This window comes from Vipera ursinii (assembly GCF_947247035.1).
Source record: "Vipera ursinii genome assembly, chromosome: Z".
Taxonomy (NCBI): domain Eukaryota; kingdom Metazoa; phylum Chordata; class Lepidosauria; order Squamata; family Viperidae; genus Vipera; species Vipera ursinii.
This window is the reverse complement of record NC_139517.1, coordinates 6,750,687-6,764,778: the sequence shown is the minus strand read 5'-3', so window position 1 is coordinate 6,764,778 and position 14,092 is coordinate 6,750,687. Positions and strand designations below refer to the sequence as shown.

The following is a 14,092-nucleotide window of genomic DNA, read 5'->3' as shown; positions in this document are numbered from 1 at the left end:
TGCCATGGTTCTGATAAATGAGAACAGTAAAAATAAGAACTCTGACGCAATTGCTTTTCTCAAAGAACACTTTTAATGGCTACATAATATCAGCATGAACATAGGTGAAACCAAGACTGAAAGGTTACAAGGTAAAAGTTGAACTCCCCACCTCTTAGTATGTCATAAATCACAATCCCCAATTAATAGCTTCCTAACAGTAGCTCCAGCCCATCAAACCTTGGTTCCTACAGGAAAGTTATTGTTTTGACTAAACCAGGGGTCAGCAACCTGAAACAGTGAAAGAGCCACTCGGAACCGGTTCCCTCACAAAAGGAAAAACTGGGAGCCGCAAAAAATGTGTGCACATGCGTGTACATGCGCACATGCGCAGAACAGGGTTTGACTGAAGAGTGGAGCCAAGGTGAGATATGCACCTACCCTGCATATTTGAATTGATTGGTTGAACTTTTTTAGTCCCACTTTTTTTTTTTGGACTGCACATGGCAGAGGACTGGGAGCCGCAGGAGACGGCTGAAAGAGCCGCATGCGGCTCCAGAGCCACGGGTTGCAGACCTGTGGACTAAACTATAAGAATGCATCTCCCCATCCCATTGCTGTGACAACTAAAAAGCAAAGATGAACTGAAAGATGGCTGAACTCTGAAAGTCTCTAGTAGATACAGTTTTGACCCCTTCCAAGCTAACCCATCCTGACAAGTCAGAATGGTTTTATTTGTTAAGAACCAGTATTATGTTGTGGGGTCTTAGTTGCAGGAAGGAAGACACGAGGCTGAGTGTAGAATAGCTCATTCTTTTATTCTTGATGGAACCATACTGAAGCTGGGGCCACAACCAGCCACAATATATAGCCTAGCCCCTAGGCGGCAGCCAATAGGTTTTGAACCCATGCTTCCCACCTGGGGCTGACCAATTGCAGGACCGGAGATGGCCTGTCTGGGTTGCTGGAGAGCCGTTAGCTCCTCCAGCAATGCACGTGGTGTACACCACAAGCCCAATACATAACATCCAGTCCTTCAGTCTCTTTGTAATTGGGTTATCAGGTTCAGTTGATTTTGCATGTGATAGGCCCCCTGTTTTTACTTGAGAACAAACTCTGATTGCAGAATAACAGAGTTCACAATCACTTCTTGACGTATTGGTTGAAAGTATTGGTTGAAACCATCAGTGCAATCTATGATGTTTCTTCTTTTAGAAAGCAATTTTCCTGTGCATACTGGAATTACACATATTCTTAAGGCATGCATCGTAAAAATACTGCATCATTGTTTCATGCGATGTCAACAAAGTGAAGACCAGCTGGATGAAACTGATGAAACAGATATTAAAAACCATTTTAAAAATTACTGGTTAGAACTGTAGAAGCTGATGATATCACCTCCCAAGCTGTTAGATAATCTCACCCACTGCAACCATGTCGCATCATTTTTAGTTTTCCTCCAGTGGCACTGCACCATTTTTTGGCTCTTTTTAGCACCCTTAAATCCTGTGTACAGCAAGGGGAGTTTCAGGACCTTTGGACCAGATGTTAAATAGGCATGATCACCTAGAGAAACCAGAATGATCTCATCAGCTGTCATTTAGAATCTTTGTGTGCTTCTCATTGAAGTGCCAGGTACTATGTTTGACTTATGACCATGGAATGTGCTGTTCTACACAGTCATCATACTTCATTGAATTTCCTAGAAAGAGACCATTATTTTAAATGGATACTACCATGTATTGGACTTTTAATGGAATTTAATTGGATTTGTGTGTCATAGATTTCATTGGCCTTTGCTACTGAGGAGAAGGCATATATATCCAGCTGGAAGATCTTTTGAATTTAGCCAGTTTTCTTAGGTAACCCCTACACATTTTATTATCTAGAAAACTGACCTTTGCTTGCTTCAGAAACAATTCACAAGCCCTAAAAAGGCCATTCGTATTTAAGTCCACTTTTTCACAGTCTAGTCTGCATATGAATTAAGATGACCACTGAAGACAAATTGACAACTTATATTTAATCTATATATTTAGTTAGAGCTGTCTATCACACAACAAAATATGCTATTATTTGTTCATCTGTCTATTTAGTTTCTCAGTCATCCAGGTCATATGGTAGTTACTCCAAGTGGTGCTTTTTCACGAGGCAACTGGACTTTCTTGTTTTTATTGGAAGACATTTTGCTTCTCATGCAAGAAGCTTCTTCAGCTTTGACTGAAAAGTGGGGAATGGATTTATACCTCCTTGCAGGCTGGTGGTCATTTGCATTCTTTTAGAGAGTTGTTGAGGCCACCTGGGGATTCATCCATGTTGTCAGGGGCACCTGAGTAGTGCAAATGGATATGGAAAGTTCAGTTGTCTCGTGAAAAAGCACCTTTAAGATATTTGTTTATCTGTATGCTTTTATAGTCCCCATTTCCAGAAGGAAAAAAAGTCCTCAGCTATATAAAATTCAGGGGACATGGCAATATAGAAGGCCAATCTTACTGCAATTGCTGGCTTAAATGTGCCAGTGGGGAAGATCTCCAACATCTATGTATAAAGGATATCAGGAAAATGGAAAGATTTCTTAAAACTTTCTTTTCATGAGTTGATGTTTATCATTCAGTTCGGGTCTCATCACAATGATAAAACACTTGGGAAGGAAGATGCACACCAATAATCCAGCACTGGAGGAGATGATGGAGAAGATCTCCACGGCCAGCATATATTTTCCCCTTGTGCTTAGATAGGTTGGAATAAAGCACAGCCAAACACTGCAGAAGACCAACATGCTGAAGGTGATGAATTTGGCTTCATTGAAACTGTCAGGCAACTTCCTAGCTAGAAAAGCAGCAGAGAAGCTAACAAGAGCAAGAAAACCCATAAAGCCCAAAACACAGTAGAACATGACTGAGTCTTCATTGCACTCCATGATGAGTTCTTCAGACACTGAGTGTGCATCAAAATCTGGATATGGTGGGGACATTATCAGCCACACAGTACAAACACACATTTGAACAAGGGAGCAGGATAGAAGAATAAAACTGACCATTCTTCCCCCCACCCATTTCCTCAATCCGGAACCAGGTTTGGTGGCCATGAATGCTAGAACCACAACAAAGGTTTTGGCCAAGACGCAAGAAACTGCCACAGAAAAGATGAGGCCAAAAGCTGGTTGTCGAAGGAGACACACAATCGTGTTGGGTCTCCCAATAAAAAGAAAGACGCAAAGGAAAGAGAAGAGGAGGGAAAGTAGGAGGATGTAGGTGAGATTCCGGTTGTTGGCTTTGACAATGGGAGTGTCTTTGTGTTTCATGAAGATTGTGATTACCAAAGTTGTCATTAAAGAAAAGCAAAGCGAAAGAACAGTCAAACTGATCCCCAAGGGTTCTTCATAGGACAAAAAGGTGATTCGCTTTGGGATGCACATATTTTTGTCAGGATTTGGATATTGATCTTCTGGACATGAAGAGCAGTCATCTACATCTGAAAAAGAACACAGTGGAATTGATATAGTGGATTATGGACAGCATTACATCCTCATGCCTTAGTCCTGTTTTACCTGGAAAATTCTTACCCTTAATGTTTGATATTTTCCCCTCTGGACACCGACGGCAAGCATAGCAGCAAAAAGACTCCCGTTCTATCTTTTCCTTGTTGTATCCTGTCTCACAAGGATCATTACACTGAGATAAAGGTAATGCCTAACAATGAACAAAAACAAATATTTTAAGATACGGAAGAAAAAGAAGAGACATTCTTACTATGGAATTAACCGCATAAAAATGGATTGATAAGCAGAAGTAATGTGATTGCATAATTTTGATATATTAGTGGTTTGAAATAATAATTCATTAAATATCTACAATTATTAATATCAATGTGTTTCTATATCCATCAACCCCAGTCTCCAAAGATAGTTTTTGTGCTGGTTAAAGAGGGTTTTCTCAAATTATTAATTTTGAAGTCACCAGACTGACAAAAGCCAGTACACTGGATTGTAGCTTTTACTTTGAAACCATGCATTGCCCATAATTAACAGAGGGCCAAAGTACTTGGTGGAGCAGTGGGCTAATGCCTCCTTAAGTAACACCAGCTGCCTGGAATTAGTGCAGGTTCGATTCCCACCAGGCTCAAGGTTGACTCAGCCTTCCATCCTTCCGAGGTAGGTAAAATGAGGACCCAGATTGTTGGGTGCAATTAAGCTGACTTTCTAATAAAGCCGCTTGGGGTGTGTGTGAAAGCCCTAATAAGCAGGCATATACATAGAATGAAGGGTACTGCTAAGCTTGTAAGCCGCCCTGAGTCTTCGGAGAAGGGCGGGATATAAATGGAATTAAAATAAAATAAAAATAAATAAATTAATTAAATACTGAGAATGATGTACTATACCAACTATTAGAAAAGTAAACACACACACACACACACACACACACACAGAGAGAGAGAGAGAGAGAGAGAGAGAGAGAGAGAGAGAGAGAGAGAGAGATACTTTCCTTCCCTATAACATTGATATATTCATATAGATATTTAGGCTATTTCAGACATGAGGCTCTAAGACTTTCATCAATAAAGAAATTTTTACAGTATATAAATGAAGGCAGACTAAGCTAGATTCAGACAGCTAACCTGATTAAAACCTCCTGGCCAAGTGATGGAATCTATAGAAATATTGAAGAATTTGTCTTCTGGTACTGTGGGATCTACCATTCCAACTTGGACCCTAACAAAGGACTGGTTTGGGAATGTGACCCAGTTAATAATATCATATCCACCAATGAATTCTCCATTTTCATCAAAGGAGATCTTCTCACCAACAGTGTTGTTGAATCTGACACTTCTCAGAAAAGAATGAACCTGAAATACACAGACAGACAGAGAGGGACAAAGAGAGATAAGGAGAGAGGGAAGGATAAATAATTTATATGGTCAAAAGATAGATATGGATATTTAAATAAAGAAAATATAAAACCTTTCATTTTAGCTGTAGGTCATAATCAAACAAGTAATATAACAATCATTCCAACATAGAGGTAGAGGTAAAATATCAGATTACTAAAATAAAATTCACATAGAATTGCAAACAAAAAAAGCAGAAGGTTTGGGAATGTGACCCAGTTAATAATATCATATCCACCAATGAATTCTCCATTGTCATCAAAGGAGATCTTCTCACCAACAGTGTCGTTGAATCTGACACTTCTCAGAAAAGAATGAACCTGAAATACACAGACAGACAGAGAGGGAGAAAGAGAGATAAGGAGAAGAAGAAGAAGAAGAAGAAGAAGAAGAAGAAGAAGAAGAAGAAAAAGAAGAAGAAGAAGAAGAAGAAGAAGAAGAAGAAGAAGAAGAAGAAGAAGAAGAAGAAGAAGAAGAGGAAGAATTTTAACATTAAACTTCGTAGTTTAACTGCTAAAGCCTCTTAAGACAGATGACCTCTTAATAAATATATGAGAAATAATAAGATATATATAAGGCTATAAAGCCTTGTTCTTACTTAGATACTTATACTTGCTGTTGTTGTTGTTAGCTGCGAAGTCGTGTCCGACCCATCACAACCCCATAGACAACGTTCCTCCAGGCCTTCCTGTCCTCTACCATCTTCTGGAGTACATTTAAGCTCACGCCTACTGCTTCAGTGACTCCATCCAGCCACCTCATTCTCTGTTGTCCTCTTCTTCTCTTGCCCTGAACCTTTCCCAGCATTAGGCTCTTCTCTAGTGAGTCCTTCCTTCTCATTAGGTGGCTAAAGTATTTGAGTTTCAACTTCAGGATCTGGCCTTCTAAAAAGCAGTCAGGGTTGATCTCCTCTAGGACTGACCGGTTTGATCGCCTTGCAGTCCAAGGGACTCGCAGGAGTCTTCTCCAGCACCAGAGTTCAAAGGCCTCAATTCTTTGGCGCTCAGCCTTTCTTATGGTCCAGGTTTCAGAGCCATACATTGCAACTGGGAAGACCATAGCCTTGACTATACGCACTTTTATTGACAGGGTGATGTCTCTGCTTTTTAGTGTGCTGTCTAGATTTGCCATGGCTTTCCTCCCCAGGAGCAAGCGTCTTTTAATTTCTTGGCTACAGTCCCCGTCTGCGGTGATCTTGGAGCCCAGGAAAATAAAATCTGTCACTACCTCCATTTCTTCCCCATCTATTTGCCAGGAATTGAGAGGGACAGATGCCATGATCTTGGTTTTCTTAATGTTAAGTTTCAACCCAACTTTTGCACTCTCCTTCTTCACCCACAACAAGAGGCTCTTTAGTTCTTCTTCACTTTCTGCCATTAGAGTGGTATCATCTGCATATCTTAGGTTGTTGATATTTCTCCCGGCAATCTTAATTCCAACTTTTGATTCATCTAGCTTTCTCATGATGTGCTCTGCATATAGGTTAAATAGGCATGGCGACAGTATACAGCCTTGCCAGACTCCTTTCCAAATTTTGAACCAATCAGTGGTTCCATGTCCAGTTCTCACTGTTGCTTCTTGGCCCACATATAGATTTCTCAAGAGACAAATAAGATGGTCTGGTATGCCCATCTCTTTAAGAACTTGCCACAGTTTGTTATGATCCACACAATCAAAGGCTTTAGCATAGTCAATGAAGCAAGAGTAGATGTTTTTCTGGAACTCCCTAGCTTTCTCCATGATCCAGCATATGTTGGCAATTTGATCTCTAGTTCCTCTGCCTCTTGGAAATCCTGCCTGTACTTCTGGTAGTTCTCGATCCACATACTTCTGGAGTCTAGCTTGTAGGATTTTAAGCATAACTTTAGTAGCATGTGAAATGAGTGCAATGGTGCGATAGTTTGAACATTCTTTGGCACTGCCTTTCTTTGGAATTGGAATGTAAACTGATCTTTTCCAATCCTGTGGCCACTGTTGAGTTTTCCAAATTTGTTGGCAAATTGAGTGTAGCACTTTTACTGCATCATCTTTTAAGATTTTGAATAGCTCAGCTGGAATACTGTCACCTCCACTAGCTTTGTTGTTGCTCAGTTTTTCTAAGGCCCACTTCACTTCACATTCTAGGATGTCTGGTTCGAGGTCAGTGACCACCTCATCATGGTTATCAGGGATGTTAAGCTCATTCTTGTATAGTTCTTCTGTGTAATTTTGCCACCACTTCTTAATCTCTTCTGTCTCTGTTAGGGCCCTGCCATTTTGGTCCTTTATCATGCCCATTTTTCCATGAAACGTTTCCTCCAACTCACCAATTTTCTTGAAAAGATCTCTGGTCCTCCCTTTTCTATTTTTTTCTTCTATTTCTTGCACTGTTCATTTAAGAAGGCATTCTTATCTCTTCTAGCTATTCTCTGGAATTCTGCATTCAATTAGGCATATCTTTCTTTTTCTCCCTTGCCTTTTGCTTCCCTCCTTTCCTCAGCTATTTGCAAAGCTTCCTCAGACAGCCATTTTGCTTTCTTGCATTTCTTTTTCTTTGGGATGGTTTTAATTGCTACCTGTTGTACAATGTTGCGAACCTCCATCCATAGTTCTTCAGGCACTCTGTCTATCAGATCTAATTCCTTAAATCTATTTTTCACCTGTACTGTATATTCAACAGGGATACTTGCTGTAGCCATGCTATTTTTTATTTTTGCAACCACAATCCAACAACCTAGAAGCATCATACTAACAAGAAACAACAAAATGCAAGAGAGGGGGGGAGGGAGAGAGAGAGGGAGAGAGAGAAAGAGAGTGACAGACAGCTTTCTGGTTACACTATGTTTTATCTTGTTATTGTCTTATATATTTGAATATATAATCTTATATTCAACACAGAGAGATAAATGTTCATAAGGCATACCACGTTTTGATAAGCCAGACAGAGTTCAGGATCACATTGTTTGGAGGTGTCGTACATCTTCAATCATGGTTTGCATACAGAAATAGGGTAAATACCTGATATGCCCACTCCTGGCCAGGTAGAAAGAGACAAAGGCAGTCAGGCTCCTTCTCCCCCAGCTAACGTGTTGTGAATGGGGAAATCTCTGTATTTCTACAGATCATAGAAATGGTCTTGAAGGACAGAAGCAGGAGCCAATCAAATAAGAGGACCTCGAGTCTGGATCCCGATAAATAACTTGCGAAAATATTTCAAACAAGCCCAGTTCTCCCTCTTCTTTGTGGCAACCTCTGAGATTTTGAAACACTGACATCTGGTCACCCCTAATCCTTATTTTCATTAAACTAGACATAACCAATTCCAGCAACCATTCTTTAGATTTTTTAAGCTCCAGTTCCTTGATCAACTTTGATGCTCTTCTCTGCTCTCTTTCTAGAGTCTCAACTTCTTTTTTAACATTGTGGTGATGAAAACTGGATGCAGTATTCCAAGTGTGGCATTACCAAGGCATTATAAAGTGGTATTAACACTTCATGTGATCTTCATTCTATCCCTCTGTTAATGCAGCCTTGAACTGTGTTGGCTTTTTTGGCAGCTGCCTGCACACTGGTGGCTCATATTTAAGTGATTGTCCACTAGGACTTCAAGATCCATCTCACAGTTACTACTGTTGAGTGAGGTACCACCTGTCCTGTACCTGTGCATTTGGTTGTTTTTCTTGCCTCGAACCTCAGTTTATCCATTGTTGACTTTCATTTTGTTAGCACCCAATGTTCAAGTCTGTCCAGATCCTTCTGTATCTTAAGCCTATCTTCTGGACAGTTGGCTACTTGTGCCAGCTTGGTGTCATCTACAAATTTGATGAATTCCCCATCTATCCACTCATCCAAATCATTGATGATGATGTTGAAGAGTACTAGACCTAAAATAGAGCCTTGGGATATGCCACTACACACTTCCCTCCATGTAGATGCAGTTCCATTGAGGACTATATGTTGAGTGTGATTGGTCAGCAAGTTAGGAATTCACCTGGTGGTCATACTATCTAACCCACATGTTTCTATCAAGTAACTTTGTTTTCCCCAAAATAAGACCGGATCTTATTTTCATGGTAGGTATTATTATTATTATTATTATTATTATTATTATTATTATTATTATTATTATTATTATTATTATTATTATTATTATTAAAATTTGTATACCGCCCTTCTCCCGGTGAACAGGGCACATACAAATAGAGAATACAAAAATTAAAAGGAATTAAATAATCGCCCAAATAAAAACAATAACAGTATAAAAAGCCCCAATAAAAACCCTAACATCCCCCATCAGGCCAGGCCAGCTTGTTCAAATAAATGGGTCTTTAGACTGCGTCGGAAGGAGCGAAGGTCCGGTGCTGTTCGGAGCTCGACCGGCAGCTGGTTCCATAAAGCCGGAGCGCCCACAGAGAAGGCCCTCCTTACTTCATCTCTGTCAATGACAGCCTCACCCAGCCACTCCACTTCTTGTGCCAAAGTTCTGCAACTACATTTGGTCCTGCATTTTTCAGTCAGGCCTTTCCAGAAGGCCTGAGAACCTGGGTACCAAGCTGTGGATTCAATCCATAGCTTGATGGTCGGCTGCTGAGGTCTTGCAAAACTGAGCTATGGATTAAAACCATAGCTTGGTTCTTGGCTGCACAGGAATTCCAGAAAGCGACTGACAAATATGGATTCCCAGGATGGAGGAGATGCTTTTCAGAGAAGTAAAAAGCAACTCATATGTGTGGGAGAAAGAAGATGAAGGTAACCCTCTCTTATAGGATAGATTGTAGATACATAGAGTGCTGAGTCCTGCAAGGTTTGGTCTATAGGTGTGAATATATCATGTATTACCAAGAGGTTTTGGGCTTGACAGCAGTTAATACAAACAAGAGTAACTAAAATGATTAAAGGCCTGGAAAGTAAAACATAAGAAGAATGTTTTCAGGATTTGGATTTGGCTAGTCTAGAGAAAAGAAGGACATGATAGCAGTCTTCCAGTATTTAAGAGGCTGCCACAAAAAGCAGGGGATCCTCTTATTTTCCAAAGCACCAGAGGAGAAGAAACCGTGGATGGAAACTAATCAAGGAGAAAAGCAAATTGGAATTAAGGAGAAACTTCCTAAAAGTGAGGACAATTAACCAGTAGAAAGTTTGTCTTGAGAAGCTGTAGGTGCTTCATCACTGGAGATTTCTAAGAAGGGACTGGACAGTCACTTGTCTTAAATGGTATAGGAAGTTTTGCTTGAGCAGGGGGCTGGACTAGAAGACCTCCAATGTTCCTTCCAGCTCTATTCTGATTCTGATTCTAATTTCATGGACAGAAACATATTCTAAATATTTCAAATGGTTAATTCAATACTACATCTCAATTTTAGATCTAAGGTCAATTGCCCCAAAGAATATTGTTTGTTAAAGTTTATGAACGTATCTTGAAACTACAGATATGGTAGTTTCTTACCTGCCACCACATTTGATTGTGAAACTGTTTCCTTCCTTTTTTCATTATTGATGTTTCCCTGGCTTTGGATAAATAGAGAGATTGCAAAGCATGTGCCACAGCATAGACTGCATTGTAAATATTGTAACTCTGGCCACTGATGCGTGTTTCAAACACAGATGTAGGAAGGGTCTCAAGTCTCTCCTGTCCAGTACAGGTTTTCGCAGTTGTCTCCGTTCTTGAATTTGACAAGAAACAATCAAACGCCTGTTCCCAAAAATCTTTTCGAAAATGATCATGGTGGTCATTGTTTGGACTTAGATTGTGAAGAAATTCCTGGAAGTCTTGAAGATCTTTTGTGTGAACTGCAAAGGATAAAGCACCATGTAGGAAATGGACGTCCCAAGTTTTATGAAGGGAAAGTGAGGTGAAGTCTGACTGAGCATTTATAAGCCAGATCTTTTGCTTCCTTGGTCCATCCTCCACTTCCGAAAACCGGAGGAAACTTCTCAGAACTGATATGGTCTGAATTTTACCATATACAATTATCACATTGGCTGTGCTGTTCATGAGAACATGGTATATCCATAGTCCTTCATCCATGGCATCAGTAAAATCACTGTAAAAATCTATGTTTGGTAACTCTCTTATGAACTCAGTGCAGATACCATACTCAGAAAAGATAGGGACCACTTCCTGGACAAATTTCTCTGCTTTCTCATCCTTTACTACAAGAATTCCAACCCAGATCCATCTTAAGTATTTCAATAGCTGCATGAGGCCCTTATGTTCATAGGATTCATCTGGAAACATTTGCTGGAAGTAAACTGCTTGAGTCTCTTTATCCATGGCTGGAGCAGAGCCATAGGTCAACTGCAGGAAGACAAACATATGTGAATGCAAATGTCTAAGTGAACCTCTGAAAATGTGTACCTTCATTTGAGTCTCTGGGTACCCTTAAGCTTATACACTGAAAATTATGCAACTAGTTGTCTTTATTTAGGAATTTTAACCGATATACAGTATCACTTTTCTGGAAATAGGCTCATTGTGAATATTTCAATATGTACCTTAATTTGCTGTCTAGGATTAGGGAATAAGAACTTGGAAGTCTTCTAGACAAACTCCCTATAAAATTTTAGATAAATGGTTGTTCAATCTCTTCTTAAACACCACTGACACTGGAGCATCTACCACTTTTGGAGGCAAATTGTTTCACTGATTAATTGTTCTGATTGTCAGGAAATTTCTCCTCCATTCTAGGTTGCTTCTCTCCTTGATTAGTATCCATCAATTGCTTCTTTGTCTGCCTTCAGCTGCTTTGAAGAATAGATTGAGCCTCTCTTCTTTGTGGCAGTCCCCTAGATATTGGAATAGTATCACCCCTAATTGTTTTTTTTTTCATTAAAGTAGACATATTCAATTGCTCTTCATATGTTTTAGCCTCTAGTCCCCTAATCATCTTTGTTGCTGATCTCTGCTCTCTTTCTAGAGTCTCAACATCTTTTTTTTATATTGTGGCAACCAGGGTTTATCTGTGTCAAATATCTCCACCATCTGTTCAGAGTTGTGATTAGTCGTGCTGCTATGGTAATCCTATGAAGCAAAAAATAATAACTAGAAATCTTAAATGTTGCTACCTTTTTTTAGAGAAAGAAGCACACAGACTTCTGGGGAGGTACAGTATGGCAAAATAATAATATATATTTCCAGCATAGCTTACCTGAGGAACTTTGTAGATGGACAATACAGCTGCCATGTGAAAAGAGATATCCGGTCCCCCAATGACTGCAGCCAAAGATTTTGGGATCCCACACTTGTAGTTAGGGATGAATTTGCCCTGAGTGAAAGGCAGGGCCATTGAGGCAAAGTAGGTCCAGCTTGGACTAAAATGGCTGTTAAAAATATGGAAGCCCAGTGTGACATTGGGTAGGATCTGTGGGTTTTCATTGATCTCTTTTAGAGAAAATGCTAAGGCCAGGACATGCTGGTAATTCTGAAAAAATACTCTGTAAAGAAACACATGAAGAAAGGTGTGCTTCATATCATGGCACCTGCAACCCTTAAATACAAAACATTTAGTGGAAAGTGTTTTAGTGCCATATTTTGATTATTCAGCTAAGATCCTGGAAAATGCAAAACGTAACACTACTTCGTATATACCCCTACAGGAACTGGAGTTATTTTTAAGATAAAAATTGGCTTAAAGTTGGAAGCATTATTTCTGAAAACATGAGAAAGGTCCATTATCAAACCTCAGCTTTTCATAATGACTTATATCAGAAAGAAATTGCTGAATTTTGGTACCAGAAATATCAAATGAAAAAAGATATCATGGAAAATATATACCACTCCCCAGATCTTAGCAGCAGTTATATCTTCATAAGTTAAGCCATTCATACCTCTATAGTTATATTTAGATGTGATTTATTATAAACATTCTTCAACTTCATGGGGAAACTGAAGCTATATATAACTTTACATTGAATAAATAGCAATGTCCAATATCTAAGGGGCTGCCAGAAAGAAGAGGGGGGTCAAGCTATTCTCCAAAGCACCTGAAGACAGAAAAAGAAGCAATGGATGGAAACTAATCAAGGAAAGAAATAATTAGTCAGAATAATTAATCAGTGGAATGACTTGTCTTCAGAAGCTGTGGGTTCTCCAACACTGGAGGTTTTAAAGAAGAGATTGGACATTTGTCTGAAATGGTATAGGGTCTACAGCGTGAGCAGGAAGTTGCATTAGAAAACCTCCAATAATTTTGTTACCCTACCCTACCCTACCCTACCCTACCCTACCCTACCCTACCCTACCCTGTCCTGTCCTGTCCTGTCCTGTCCTGTCCTGTCCTGTCCTGTCCTATCCTATCCAAGATGTTTTTTCTGGAGCTTTTGTCACTACAGGAAAATATTTCAAACATTATGTGATTTAACAGCAAGGTCTAGAACTTGACAATGAATCGATGATGCACTTACATAAGTCCATCCTGAAGTGCCTCAGAAGGATGTTGACTGAAATCAATGGGAGTAGAAAACGTAAACAATGTAGAAATAATGCCAGCAATGTTGATGTCTCCAATCTGATGATATGTGTGACGAATAGGAAGAGGCTCCTGAAGGTCACATTGAAAACTAGGATCCTTGCACACCACTTGAGGCATTACTATTAATAGCAGATCCATGAATACTAACATCTTCCACGAGTGTCTTCTATTTGTGTACAAATGCCTCTGTCTTCCACATGATATTTGAAGTGGATCAGACTGAACTGTCTTCTTGAGATGTTTTTCAAACACAAATAGGGAATGCAACATACTATCAAATCAATTTACAGAGCTCTGGGGCTCCCAATGGAGTATCATGGGGACAATAAATATCATCTCTCAGGGGCAGTTCCTCCTTTTTCCATGGGATCCCATAGGATCTGGAGGAGAGAAACTGCCTAATTTCATCATGCTAGCGAGACAGTCACATATGTAAACATCTTCAAAACATTTGAAGGCCTCCTGAGGTAGGAAGGCATGAGGTACAAGAGAAAAAAATATTATATCTATAAATGAAAATACAGTACAAATGTAAATATAGGCATTGATATATAGATCTATTCTGTTCCGTTCCGTTCCGTTCCGTTCCGTTCCGTTCCGTTCCGTTCCATTCCGTTCCATTCCGTTCCATTCCATTCCATTCCATTCCATTCCATTCCATTCCATTCCATTCTATTCTATTCTATTCTATTCTATTCTATTCTATTCTATTCTATTCTATTCTATTCTATTCTATTCTATTCTATTCTATTCTATTCTATTCTATTCTATCCTAT

General features: G+C 39.6%; 1 protein-coding gene across 1 annotated transcript; it reads right to left on the bottom strand.

Moving 5' to 3' along the window:
- Positions 1-2,554: 2,554 nt before the first annotated feature.
- Positions 2,555-13,433, bottom strand: LOC310649071 (vomeronasal type-2 receptor 26-like; the record flags this gene model as incomplete). Its single annotated transcript, XM_083377333.1, has 6 exons — positions 2,555-3,453; positions 3,545-3,671; positions 4,597-4,824; positions 10,292-11,143; positions 11,994-12,279; positions 13,249-13,433. 6 exons carry the CDS (start codon positions 13,431-13,433, stop codon positions 2,555-2,557), a joined length of 2,577 nt encoding a protein of 858 aa, XP_083233459.1.
- Positions 13,434-14,092: the final 659 nt, after the last annotated feature.